This window comes from Mastigoproctus giganteus, chromosome 6 (assembly GCF_048544385.1).
Source record: "Mastigoproctus giganteus isolate SK-2022 chromosome 6, ASM4854438v1, whole genome shotgun sequence".
In the NCBI taxonomy this organism is placed as follows: Eukaryota; Metazoa; Arthropoda; class Arachnida; order Uropygi; family Thelyphonidae; genus Mastigoproctus; species Mastigoproctus giganteus.
This window is the reverse complement of record NC_143580.1, coordinates 204,823,273-204,838,252: the sequence shown is the minus strand read 5'-3', so window position 1 is coordinate 204,838,252 and position 14,980 is coordinate 204,823,273. Positions and strand designations below refer to the sequence as shown.

Below are 14,980 nucleotides of genomic sequence, written 5' to 3'. Positions count from 1 at the left end.
ATAAATTCAAGGAAGAAGTGGACAAACGTTTGGAGCAAATGGATGGGTGAAATGGTGTGTTTTTTTTTTTGGCTGATGCTGTATAAGTTTGCTTTCTTGCATCATATGCCTCTACTAAGGCTATCTATCAGACAGAATAGGAAGAGAAGACTTTGAAAGAGATAAGTCATTAATTAACCAAACTGTCTTCTTTTGAATGGAGTCTAGAAGCCTGAGAGAAATTTTGGGGTTACTTTTCCAATTATGGGAACAATATTCATTGGTAGGGTGGATTTGAAATTTGTACAGAGTGAGTAGCTGTTTGGAAGAACAGTAACGCTGAGAGCAAAAGAGAAAACACAGTTTTTTAGATGCAGAGGAAACAATACTTTACAAGAGGAAACAATAATGTACAAGATAGACTAAAAGTCAAAGTAATGGAGATATGTGATCTTCTCCAGAAATCTGAATGCCATCAAAGATGAGCATAGGGACAGAAAAATCCTTTTTGCAAGTTAAGACAGGATTGAATTTTATAAGGATTGAAATTGGTTAAGTTGTCTTTGCCCCACTCGAGAATTACTTGAAGATCAGCATTTAAGAAAATGGTAGTGTATATTCGAGAAGTTGAAGCTGTTTGTGCAGGGGAAATTTTCTCAAACTGCGAGGTGGTATGCAATGTGCTATCATCAGCAAAACTATGGATATGATTTCCAGTCAATGGAAAGTCATTAATATAAAAGAGCAGGAGAAAGAATTGAACCTTGGGGAACACCAGCATTAGTGGAGAAATTAGAAGACAGCCATCTGCCATCACCTGCACCTAGTAGGTGATGGCAGAACTCCAGATCTCCATATCCCAAAAGTTAGCAAACCACAAGATGGAAGCTTATTTAAAAGACCTTTATGCCAAGCATGATCAAAATCCTCTGAAATGTCAGAACTTTCCCATTGAATTTATCCACATATGAGTAACCTCAGCCAGAATATCACCAGTGGATCAACACCGGCAGAATCTATATTAGCGATCATTGATCAGATGGAAGGTTTCTAGATGGTTTAAGAGTTGTCAATTAATTTCTCCATTACTTTAGTAAGAGTAGAAGTAAGTGCTATGGGATGATAATGGATGGAAGAAATTTGTCACTCTTTTTTTTAGGAATGGACTGGATATGAGCAATTTCCAAGCACTGGTGGAATAAGAAAGTTTAAAAAGGTGACACAGTGGAGAAATACCATCAGGACTTGGCACTTTCTTGGCATCAAGACTGTTCAAAAATCTTCTGACCTTCTTTTGAAGAAGGTCATGGGAGGCATTTTGAATAGTGTACTAGGAATTGGGGAGGTGGTTTAGCAAGATCATCAATACAAGAGATAGAAAAAAAAGTAGGATTCCAGTAGGTCAACTTTATCTTTAGCTGTGGTGGCAATATAATCATTGGATTTTAACAGAGGTGGGAGAAGAGATGGGTGAAAGTTGTGACCAATAGCTTTGGCAATACCAGATTGCTCGACTACCATTTGAAAAAAAAGCAAGTTTTCTACTCTTAGTCCATTCAAAATTTATTTTGCTCTGTATAAGTTTGCTAACGACTGCTTTAGAATTGTTGCGATCTTTGGTGTAGGCAGAACATGAACCTGGATATTTTGTTGAAAACCAATTCCAATATGTAACATTCTTATCTTGAACAGTCTTAGCACATTTATTGGGAAACCAAGGTTTTAGATAAAGTATGAGATTTTAAGATTGAGTGCAGAATAAAGGATTTCACCTCTACAAGAATAATTTCACTGACATGATCTGAGCAAACATTGACATCATTTGACTTAATACAGTAATCTAACCAAGGAAAAGAAGAATAGAAATTGCTGGATCATCACATTTTGGATTCTTGTAATGTCAAACAACATGAGATTTGAAAATGTCCTCAAGAGAAAGGCAGTATTGGAGAAGTTGTGATCTGAGGTGCCTGAAGAACTACTCATCTCAACCATTTATTTGGAAGGTTTGTTTGTGAGAAAAATATTGTGTTGGCTGTTTGATTAGGATTGTCTGGTATTCAGGTAGGTAAGTGAATAATCTGTGCAAGCATATTAGGCACTGCCAAAGCTTCAGCATCTTGATCAGCTGTATCCATGACTAGAAAATGGAAGCCAGCTGTAGTTGTGAACATTAAAATCACTATGGAAAAATTTCCTCACTGTTAGGAAAGTTGGAGTGGAGAAAGTTAACTTTCGAAAAAGGAAATCAAATAGTTCCAAGTGATTAATTGCATTGGGAGAATGATAGAGACAGATGAATTTGATAGAATGGAGTAGAGAGATTTTAAGCCAGAGAAGATCAAAGAGAGGAGATTCCAAATTACTAAACCTCTGACAGGGAATATCAGAGCAGATATGCACAGGTACCACGTTTGAAGCGATTGGAATAATTCGGACAGTAATTAGGACAACTGAGGCGAGCAGTGGTTCAATCAGCCAATTATTTTTTTTTGGGGGGGGGCGTCAGAATAGCAAGTGGGCCTTGACAAACTAAGCAAAATTGGACATAATTGAGATTGGGGGGGGGGGTCGTCAGAATAGCAAGTGGGCCTTGACAAACTAAGCAAAATTGGACATAATTGAGATTGGAACTGAGACCAAGTGTATTTGTGAAATGAATGAGGACATATTTGGGAGGTTTAGATCTTTTCGCAGATAAGTTTGTTCTATCGTGTGATTATTCATGATGTACTCAGTAGTAAGAAAAGGTGTGGAGGATATGATGTTTGAAGTAATGAAATTTTTGGATGTAGCATTCACACACAAGAATATACCCTACTCCTTGATATAATGTGACCTCGACAATGCCTCCTGCATTCACACTATTCAGATTCTCTCCCATCACTATCTGGCAGAGTAGAAGCAGAAAGTTCATACACTAACTGATCCAGAAGCCTTCAAGAGAGTTACCAATAGGTTCTGTCTGGCAGACTATCTAGAAACAGCATTTTAGAGCTCTATACCCTCAAAATAAGGAAGATTGGATCTCACCATGAAGCCCATCTTAACCTCAAAAGTCATGAATCATAGTGCATGATGGAAGAGATTGTGTGTGTGTGTGTGGGGGGGGGGTTAGCCGGAGTTTTGTTCTGGAGACTAAACCCGAGTTTCACCACTTCAAGCTATCAGTAAGCAAAGTGGCAGTATTACGCCAGTTGATGAGAAATTTGGTGGTGTAGAAATCGCACCTTTGTCCTTCTAATGTTAGTTCACACTTTGGTGGTCACCTCTGGTATACTACATGCCATATTTCAGAACTGCACACTATTGTGAAGGTGCAGGCAGAGGGTTTGGTTGTCGCAGAACAACTGGACTTTGGCCACATCACTCAGGTGGCACCTGAATATCAGCTCCATGTGTGTTTTAGACTTCCAGGTAGCAAGCCTATACCGTCATACCTGAGAGAATGTCTGTGACAGCCTCAGGAACAAGGACCAAATATTATGACAGGTGCCATATCAAGATTGAATATTTCTTGAAGTATTCAAGGAGTATTCAATCATCTTTTTAGGATGCTATTTTAGAACATAAAAGCTGAAACATTTTTGCTTTTTAAGATTTTTGCACGTTGATCAGTTGATAGTTTTGGAAATGACACTGCACTAAATCTGAACTAATCTAAGTAACTCTGTTGAACTTGGCAAGTTCTGCATGACACAATTCTCGCTGAATATCCCCTTTGTCTTCCTTGGGCTACAGTTCATTTCGTTTCTGACTGCATTACAAAATGTAGTAGATGTAAATAGTAATTTCATTTTCATTAGTATTTACTGACCTCAGAAGGAGCCACAAAGCTCCAAAACACAAGGCAGTTTTATGTTTATAGTTATTATCCATTAAAAGTCTAAATTATACAAATCAGTTCAAAAATAGTTTTTGCAGACAGTATGCTAGGTAGTCTATGAAACAAACTATTGATAATGCTCTTGGAGGCATCCTGACCAGTTAGTATATAATCTGGTTATTACTCTGCCAGCTGTGATTGGACAGTCTGGGTAGGGCACATGGGGAGGATGCCTCCAAGTCCATTTACAATAAAGATCTTGCTGCGTGTACCCTGTCTAAAAATTTTAGCAATTTAAGAATGCATCACGAGTGTTCAAACTAATGGAACAAATTTATCTACAAAAAAAAAAATAACACAACCTTCCAACTTCCCAATTCATTTCACAAATATTTTTATTATTAGCATTAGTTGAGGCATATGATGTGAGAAAGCAAGCTTATGCAGCATCAGCCAAAAAAAAAATAAAAAAACCCCTTCCCATTTCACCCATCCAGTCACTCCAAATGTTCATCTAGTTCAGCTTTAAATTTATTTTAGGCAGAACAAACTTCCATCTGTCTGTAAATAAATTACAGACAGATGGAGGTCTGTACCAGCAATCAACTACCCGCTGGCTAAAGGCAAACTTCCGCACATCTATTCTACAACTGTCTTTCCTCAATTTGAATCTATGCCCCCTCAGGTTCTTAATCTGATAAAGTGGAAGTGTCCCGTCAGCATTAAGCCTGCTCAAACCATTCAAAGCCTTAAACACCTCAATCAGATTGCCTTGCAGGTGGCGCCTCCGTAGCCAGGTGGGCGGGAGCAGCAGTGTGTAGCACACGCTTCTTGATTAGACCGGGGTTCGAGCCTGTGACCACCAAATACGCAAGTTGCAGAAAGGTCAGGGAATGACCACCGCATATCCATGGAGCAATATGCCTTGGTTGCTAATGCTCCTTAACTCAAACAACAAACAAGCCTTGCAGGTGCCTAGTCTTGAGATGTTGCAAATTGCAGAAATTAAAGCCTTTCTTGTTAATCATCTGCTGACTTAAGGCAAATATTTGACCCTTGCCTAATATTTTTCAAAATTTAGATAAATATTCCTTTCACTTTTCTTCCATTTTTATTTCTCTCCATTTATTTGTTTCTTCACTCATTTTCTGCTTTTTTTTTTTTTTTTTTTTTTTCCCCATATTGCTTCTATACATAAAAAAAAGAACAATGAACATCATCTGAAATGTTATCCCTAGAAAAAATCAAATTGTATGCTGTAGGGAGGTTAAAAAGTCAAAAAGGACAGCTATCAAAGTGTCCATTGCCATACTAGAGAGTCTTCTTTGGAGAGGTCACTTAATATGTAATTGAGGCTGGTGATTAATTTTTAATGGATATTCTTTTTGATTGGTGTAATGTCAGAAGTGAGATTCTCCAAGGATTAGTTCTTGAACCACTGTTGTTTCTGATTTTCTCAAACAGCATCGATGATGGGATAGAAGGTATCATGTTAAAATTTGTAGTTGATATAAATATTGGGAGAGTGATTAGTTGTCAGCGACAATCGGCATTCCTTCGGGATGAATTTGACATACTTTTAAGGCTAGTCAGAAAAGCTGCAGCTATGTTTTTAATTCAGCAAAATGTAAGTCTAACATTGGGGAATAGAAACTCCAAAATAACTTATACACTGAGTGTGGTTGAATTAAAAATAACAGAAGAAAAAGGGATGTGGGAGTTATGATATGGGTATATACAAAGTTCTCTGAGCAGTGTAAATAGGTGGCCAGTAAAGTCCACTGTGTCCTGTTGGTGATTTTTTTAACAATGCCTCGTGGAAGTTAGGTAGTTGGAATACTGTGTCAAAGTATGCAGACCATCTAAAAAAAAAAAAAAGAAGAAAAAAAAAAGACATTGAGCTTCTTGATTGAGGCCAAAAATGGGCAACCTGCTGGTGAGATCTGCAAAAGGGTGGCTGTATGAGGAAAGACTGTGAGCTACAGAACTTTGCAACCAGGGGACAGTAAAACGAATGAAGACAAAATTGTCACTACTAGAAAGGATTCCAGAACTAGGGGTCATAAATTTAAATTTAGGAGGAAGAAGTTTATTTAGATTGGCAAGGTTTCTTGTAGCCAGCAAATTGTTGATTACTGGACAAGTTACCTCTCCAGGTAGTTGAGGCTGTCAGTTTAAAGAAATTCAAAGGTCAGCTAGGTAGTTATCTATATGAAGAGGGAAGCACATTATTATTGTATTTTCTTATCTACTTTTTATATATTTTTTATTGTTATTTTTGATTTATTTATTCTTTTGTTATTATTTTTATTTTTCATTTTATTACCTTATTTTTATTTATTTATTTTTTGGCCAGTGCAGAAAAGACTGTGGCTTCCTGGCACCATATGGCTAATACTAATGCTAACTAATGAAAAGAATATTGAGGACATAAAGAAAAATGTACATTAAACCCCCGCTATTCGCGGGGGTTACATTCCTGAGAAATGCCGCGAATACCGAAAACACGAATACTGAGTTATGGCTCCCATAGTAATAAAGGGGTTCCGTTCCAAAGTACGAAATATATAAGAAAAACTGGTCTAAAATTTTGTCTATGTGTGTGTATATTATATGTACCTTCATAATATGACTATGTACATAGACAGTACATAGTGAAATGCAAGCATATGGCATCGAAATGAAAATAAGAAACAATTTAATATTAAATGTAATATTTATTAGAAATTTCAAACATATTTTTCAAACTAGCGCCTTTGCTAGCTAAAAAACTTATCCAGCCAGTGCTATCGACAGTTTCGTTAAAGTGTTGATAAAGGTGTTTTGCCTTTTCACAAATGATGAGTGAACTTAACGGAATTTTATTTTGCGTTCGGTCTTCTATCCACAGATTTAAATCCTTTTCCATTTTTTCTAATTTAACATCACGAGTTACAGAGCAAATTTTTGAAGCAATTAGCACGTTTTCACGGACACTTTCGCAGATTTTTTCTTCTGATTTCTTGATTGATTTCTTGATACTGTTGACTCATTGAATTTATAATGTTTTGCCACTGACGAGACACTTTCACCATTAGAAATTTTATCAGATAACTCAATTTTATTCGCTAATGTTATCATCTTTGATCTTTTCACGTTTCCCTTGTTATTCGTAGCCATATTTTTGTACGGGTTAGAAAGAACTTGTCCACAATAAAGTCACTTTCTTCCGATAACACACTCGAAAAAGTCTTACAAAAGTCTTACGAAAAAGTTTTACACTTCAAAACAGTAGATTTATCACTTTTGTAAGCATATCAATTTATAAATTGATAAATTTATTCAATTTATAAGCATATAAATTTAAAAGCAAACGACGAAATCTTCCATGACAAGCGCATAACACATGCACTTGTCATGGAAGGATTAGCGAGAAACATCCACGCTCGCGATTTTGTTAACCCTCTCCCCCCACCCACTGAGCGTTGTTTTGACTGGGAAAGATAATTTTAGCCACGCCTATGTTTTTTTTATGGCGGAAAATGTTCATGGCGCATTAAAATTCACATTTTTTTATATTCACATTTTTTCATTTTATATTAAATCAGCGACCGCGAATATGCGAAACCGCAAATACAGATACTGCGAATAGCGGGGGTTTTTCAAGAAATTCACTCTGAGAAAGGGTGAGGGAGTGCCATTTAGGAATCTCCCTTTGCACTGGCTCCACTTGTGGAAGCTTCTATGTCAATCATTCAAATTAGCTCTGCTAATCGTGCAATTAGTGCTATAACATCAAAGTCTGAATAAAAGGCACCACCATACATCTCATATTGTGAATCACCCCAATAAGTTTCCCTATTTGTGCACCTTGAATAAATATCATTTCCCTAAAAGAAGCATGCTGCTGTTTAACTAACTAGTAAACTAATTAATTTACTTTTTTCTGGTGAAGTGCTACTTATTTGAGGTGCATGATCAGGGCAGCGTGTATTGGAGGATTCACAATATGAGGTATTCTAAAATTTATACATTTTACGTAAAGTCCATTTCCTCTATTTATGACTATATACAAAGTGATCCTATTTTACTACATGTGTGATAGTTATAAATACTTATAAATAGCTTGAAGCTTTGTCCTAAATTTATTATGGTTCTAGCTTTTGATATATACGCGCATGCTAAGAAGCTGTTATCTTCTTTGCCTTCTTTTCAAGGTAATCTTGATCTAATTGTAGTTGTTGCTGAAGTTTAATTCTCTGTAACAATCACACTTAATCAGCAATTGGTCTCTGAAAGCAGATAAATTTGAGGGTCGCTTCAGAATTTATTTAGTATTAATACAGGTAGGATGACGTAAAGAAGCCAGCTTATATAGCATGAACCAAAAAAAATTATACATGATATAATTTTTTTATTATATTATATATAATTTTGGTCATTCCACCTTAACACAGCAGTCAATACAATACAGCATGTCTATATATGCATGCAAAATGGTATGATCATATTAATTGCTAATGTAGCCTCTTGTAACGACTTCCTATTGGAAGTTGCTGAACTCAGTACCCATACCCATCTACTGTATTTCATTGATCTGCTTACTCGTAGCATGAACATAGCTGCTTTTATAAATATCCTTGATATAATGGTGGGATGATTCATTCTTTTCCAAATCCCGGGGGTGTTTAGATACTTTCTGCAATACAGTGGTACACTCTTAGATGAAAAATATTTTTATTTTTTTATATGTATATGTTAACTGAGTTTTGTTTCTTTTTCTTTCTTTGAGTAATTTTAACTGAGGAAGAGTTATTTTATTTTTGTTCTATTAAGAGATGTCATGTATTTTGTTTTTCGTATTTTAATAGGTCCAGCAGAAAACCAAAGTGTCTGTTCCATTTGGTGCTGTTAGCAATTTTAGGAAACCCTCTTTTACCATTCACTGTGATGAGGATACATCTCAAACCATGTTAGTTATTAAAATACAGCATTCCTGGCAGTACTGTAGATAAAGATACTAATCAATTTAGTTATTTTAATTTAATTGAATTTAGTCACTATTTGAAGTATTTTTAGAGAACTGAAGAAGACTAAAATTAAAGATTAAAAATGCTCTACCTGTGTAGGAGAGCCTTGTGGTTTTATTCTATAAAATTTATTCTATTTTACTGTTTACTTGAGCTGTTTATTTAGTGGTTAAATTTCTGAGATACTGTTTCCTAGATTGTGGGCAGCTGCTTTGGCTACTCATGGTGCACTTTGATCCTCATTGTTGTAGGAATAGTTTTCAACACCTTAATTACTTAGGTTAGTTTATTTGTATTTATTTAAATAGTTAAAACTTAAATATATTTTTACATACACAGCTGTTGGTACTGGTAATTTTAATAGGAACTTTGTAAGTAAGGATTCCATTCTGTAGAACTTTATTCAGCAGACTAAAGATTTCTAGATAAATCACTATAGTTGGTGCTAGAAATAAGATTATTAAGGAAGGAATAGATGAAAAGAAGACAGTGGATGACTGCCTGCTGCCTTTAACTGTAAGTGATAGTGGTACTGCTGGATACTAGCTGTGATTGCTAGTGTAGGGAATGCAACAGACTTCTGATAAAGTTTGGCATATTAATGAACGAAATAAACTCTTTGAGGAAGTGACTCAAAGAAGTAATTGCCAAATCATGCACTGGCAACTGATGGTCAGTTGACAAATGATCATCAGGTGACAAATGCTCAGGTTCAAAACAAGGTAATATTATTGGAAGACAGTTGTAAGAGAAATTGGGAAAATTTATTTTCTGCAAAATGACATGGAATAGAATCACAGTATGTGCTTTTAAATATGAACCAGTGTCTGGCTGGTGCTAAGATTGAGGATATTGCACACCAGTTGTCAGTTCTTAAGGGAACTAAAGAGGTATGATTATACATGTGTTTAATAATGATATAAAGCATAAACAAATTGTATATTTGATTCAGAAAGGCATAATTATAATTTTTTAATATTTTATCACCCCTTGCATGATATGTATTATTATTTAATTTAGTTTAATAAGCACTTAACCATAATGACTGACATGAACTATTTTAAAACACATACAGCCATTCCCTGATCAATGTAACTACAATGTCCAGGGCTGTCACAAGTGAGACCAGGAATTGTGCTCCTCGATAACTTAAGTACAGTGTTATAGCATTGTAGTCTTTGTTCGTATACTTTTCACTTTCTTTTAACTATCTATTTCCACACTCTGACTGTTAGGGTACTCAGGGCCAGGGATGTCTATTTCTATCCCAATTCTTTATCTAATGACTCTGATTGAGTACAAAAAACAACTGTACAGAAATAGAGTAGGCCAGTAAATCAGATTGTCTTATAATAGGGATTTTAACTTCTCAGATATTGATTGGAACATGTGGATTGGTCACTCACACACACTAGCAAGACGGCCCCGGATGCCAAGCGTTCCTTGACCAAGCGATTTCTTTACGTATCTCAAAGCGTTATCTCTAAAGAGCCTTCAAGTGATAGATTATATTTTGTTTCAACAACCATTTTCTTTATTTATTAATTAGTGTAGCTCTTTTGCACTAGAAGAAGTAGGCAAAGATCCAGAAAGGAAAGTTAGCTTTCTGTTTTTTATTTCTAATAGTACTAACTAACTAACTTAGCCGCTTGGTCACTTTGTGGCACTGCTCCTGCCTCCCCGTGGCGGGGCTGTAAATCTGGGTGGTAAAACCAACCCCAGGGCCAAAAGGAGCAAAACATGGACTGTGACAATTTTCCACCGATTAGGACTGCAAAACCAAATTTATTGGATTTGTACATACCCGATAATGACTCATCCAATCCAAAGAGACTGAGGACGGATGCTCCCCGAATGGAAAACCCAAGTTTTCTGATTCTGCATTCGCTAACTAACCAATCCTTGGGTAGTTTATCACCATTCCTCATTCAAAAATGTCTTGAGAGCGTAGCTGGCTCCCCTAAAATGGTACAACGACTGAAATCTAGCGACCTGCTTGTTGAGACCACCAACTCCACTCTCTACTCAGACTCACCTCATTTAGTGGAGTTCCAGTTAAGGTGTCCCCACATGCCACACTTAATTCATCCAAAGATGTTATTTCTGAATGGGACCTAATGAATGTATTACAAGAAGAAATTGTTCAGGAACTGCAGAATCAGAAAGTCACACAGGCAAAATGAATTATGATGAAAAAAGATGGCGAACTCCTTCCAACTTGCAGCATTATTTTGACATTCAGCTCACCTAATTTACCTTCATCAGTAAAAGCAGGGTATTTGCATTGTCGCATTCGCCCATATATCCCGAACCCAATAAGATGTTACGTGTCAGAAATTCGGACACTCACAAACAGTCTGTTGAGGAGACCCCGTATTTCCTAACTGTGGTTCAAAAGATCATTCCCAGGCTGACTGTAAAGCCCAGGCTCCGCTGTGCCCCAATTGTAAAGGTAACCATCCAGCCTTTTCTAAAAATTGTGAACAATGGAAATATGAGAAAAAAATCCAGAAATATAAAATAGAAAAGAAAGTTTCATTCCCAGAAGCAAGAAAGCAAATACAACTAATGACACCTAGACGCACGTATGCTGAAGCCTCTAAAAAGTTTCATTCAGTATCAGTCCAGACTGATACATCAATACCTCCAAATATCTCTATTTCGGAATGGGCTCATTCCCTGCTCAGTTCTGTACCTCATACCTCAACCTTCAAAGCAACAGATTTCTACTAGAGCTAACAATACACTCACGATACCACCTTCTGCCGATGCAGATACCGTAAGATCCGTCCAAGGAGATGATGCAGATTCTAATCAAAAACAGATATTTGACTCCTCCCTTATGGATACTAATGAAATTTCCAATCAAGATGATACGAAACCATTCTGGAGATCCATCCAGAGGATGAAATAGACAAAAGACCTGTTTTCTCAAAAAGAGATAGGATTAAAATTAACCGTGTCAAACAGACTTCCAAAAGGCAGTCAGATTCAGTTCCTTCATCTAAATTGAAACAATGAACAACATTGTCCAATGGAATTGTAGAGGCTTTAGGAGCAACATTGATGACATATATGACATAATTAAGCAGCATAAACCAGTGGGCATTTGCTTACAGGAGACATATCTGACTCCTCAGGTATCTCCCTTGATAAAAAAACTATACTCTTTTCAGACAAGATAGACCTATTGCAAATAATGCTTGTGGTGGAGTAGCCATTCTCATAGATTCGCGAGTCCCATGCAGACACATTTCTTTACAAACCTCTATAGAAGCCGTTGCTACTCGAATAGCAATTGGCATCACTCTGACTCTTGTTTCGATCTATCTACCACCCAATCATCCGTGTACTATTCACGAACTTGAAAATCTTATCCTGCAGTTGCCAACCCCTTTCTGTTTATTGGGCGACTTCAATGGACACCATCCATTGTGGGGTTCTCCCAATGCAGATGGACGAGGGCAACTCATTGAAATGCTCATTGACAGACAAAACTTAACCATCCTAAATACTGGTTCACCAACTTACATCCATCTCCCAACAGGAACAGTGTCTGCAATAGATCTATCTATATGCTCTCCGATCCTCTTTCCTAATATTGAGTGGACAGCTCTAGATGATCCACTAAACAGTGACCACTACCCATTAATCTGTAAGATCCAAACATCACACAAGAGTGTGATGTTTGGATCTTACATCCAAATAAAATGGAAATTTTCCAAGGCAGATTGGACCAAGTATACCTCTCATGTTTCGTTTGAAAAACAGATCGTCGAATCTTTCCCAATTGACACAGCCACTGATCATATCACCAAACAAATTCTAGCAGCTGCATCTATTGCCATCCCACAATCACAATCAGACACCTACAGATCCATAAACTATTGGTGGAATGATGAATGTAAGAATGCCAAAAAAGAAAAAAACCGAGCGTGGAATATATTTCGCAAATACCCTACTACCAATAATCTTATAAATTATAAGAAACTAAGAGCCAAAGCCCGAGACATCAGAAAGAAAGCTAAAAAAAAACTCTTGGATCCGATTTGCAACTTCAGTAAATAAAAATACTGATGTAAGAATAATATGGAAAGAAATAAGACAGCTAAATGGCAAATTTCCTCCATTATCCTCGCCAATATTCAACTGGAATGCACAGGAGCTCTCTACTCCTGTAGAAATTGCGAATATTCTAGGGACAGTATTCTCCCAGTTGTCTGCCTCGACCTCACATGATCCGTCATTTCAGAAGATCAAAGCTTCAGCTGAAAAAATCAAAACTTAACTTCAAAACCACTGCTTCTCTACCATACAATCAGACACTTACTATGATCGAACTTCGGGAAAGATCATTCTCTCCCTCACAATTATAGACCCATCTCTCTTACCAGTTGCTTGAGTAAAACATTATAAAAAATTATACACTGCCGATTAACATGGTATCTGGATTCAAAACATCTAATCTCTGATAACCAATTTGGTTTCAGAAAAAATCACTCATCCCTAGATCTTATGGTTAAAGCTGAAACAAATATCAGGAATGCATTCATTCGAAATGAACATCTTGTCATGGTCTGCCTTGACATAGAGAAGGCCTTTGACACCATCTGGCATTTTGGTATCTTAAAAGATTTTCATTCCCTTGAACTGAGAACTCACTTACCATTCTACATACAAAACTTCCTTCAGTATAGATCTTTTCAAGTTCGCTATAGACAAGTCTTCTTGCAAATCTATATACAAGAGGAAGGAGTCCCACAGGGCTCAGTTCTCAGTGCTACTTTATTTGCATTGAGAATAAATCATATTACCAAATGTATTCCCAACACTGTGAACTCATCTCTATGCTGATGATCTGACTGTTTCCTGCAGTTCGCTGAATATGAACTTCATTGAAAGGCAACTACAAATCTCACTAAACAATATTAAACTATGGATGACACAGAATGGTTACAGACTATCTCATCAAAAATCTAGTGCCATTCACTTTTGTAACAAACGAGGCATACATCCTGACCCAGAGCTACACCTGACAAATCATCCTATCTCGGTTATGAGTAGCATTCGCCTCCTCGGTCTAATTTTTGATAGGAAACTTAATTTTTTAGAACATATCAAATATCTCTGGACAGCCTGCCAGAAAAAAATTAACATTCTCAGAGTTCTTTCTTCTACAACATGGGCTGCAGACCGTTACACCTCACTTCACCTGTATAGAACTCTAATTAGATCTCGTCTTGATTATGGAGCCCCGGTGTATGACTCTGCTAGGGAGAGTGTGGTAGTACGGCTTGCTCCTGTTCAACATTCTGCCCTCAGGATTGCTGCAGGTGCTTATAGAACATTGCCAGTACAAAGTCTCTACGCTGAAGCCCATGAAGTTCCACTCTGCCTCAGAAGAAAGGTGTTACTTCTGAATTATGCCACTAAAATTCAAAGCAAGCCTACCCGTCCAATTTGGCCTATACTTAGTGATCCACAGTTTAAAATGTTCTACAGAAATAAACCCAGAGCAGTCCAACCTACTGGCATCAGATTGCAGGCTCTGTCTGAAATCTGGAATGTGCACCTTGAAAAAGTCCTCCAAGATCCAAACACTTCAGTTCCCCCATGGTCCTGTATTAATCCATCCTGTGACAATTACTTCCTGAACTGGGGAAAAGATTCCCTTGCAAATATTAACGTGCGACAACTTCATACTGCTCACACACAAAATTATCTGCATTTCATGAAAATATACACAGATGGATCAAAGTCTCATAGTGGAGTAGGTGCTGCAGCAGTTTTCCCTTTTAACACCATCTCTGTATCTCTGCCTACTGAATGCAGCAGTTATACAGCTGAGTTATTTGCCATTAAACTTGCTCTAGAAAATATTGTCCATCACTCCATTAAAAAAAGTATAATATATACCGACTCGCAGAGTACAATAGTAGCCCTACAAAACACCTCCTCACCAACCAATCCTTTAATAAAAACCATAAGAAGTAAGATGATTCTTATTCAGGAACGCCAGCAAGTAGTCATCTTCTGCTGGATCCCAGGAAACGAATGCGCAGACTATGCCACAAAACATCCATCTAACCCATCATCTTCAGGCTTTTGCGTTCCATATGTTGATTACAGACCTATGATACGAAGGACATGTAAGGAACAATGGACA

The 14,980-nt window shown here is 37.0% G+C and overlaps 1 protein-coding gene across 1 annotated transcript in view; it reads left to right on the top strand.

Annotated features, from left to right (window-relative positions):
* The window catches only part of LOC150084896 (mitotic checkpoint serine/threonine-protein kinase BUB1 beta-like), a 202,759-nt gene that overhangs the window by 21,359 nt on the left and 166,420 nt on the right, over positions 1–14,980 (top strand). The window contains exon 3 of the mRNA XM_090376385.1: positions 8,656–8,756. Coding sequence (XP_090232511.1) covers positions 8,656–8,756 — 101 coding nt within the window. The remainder of the gene's footprint in view (positions 1–8,655; positions 8,757–14,980) is intronic.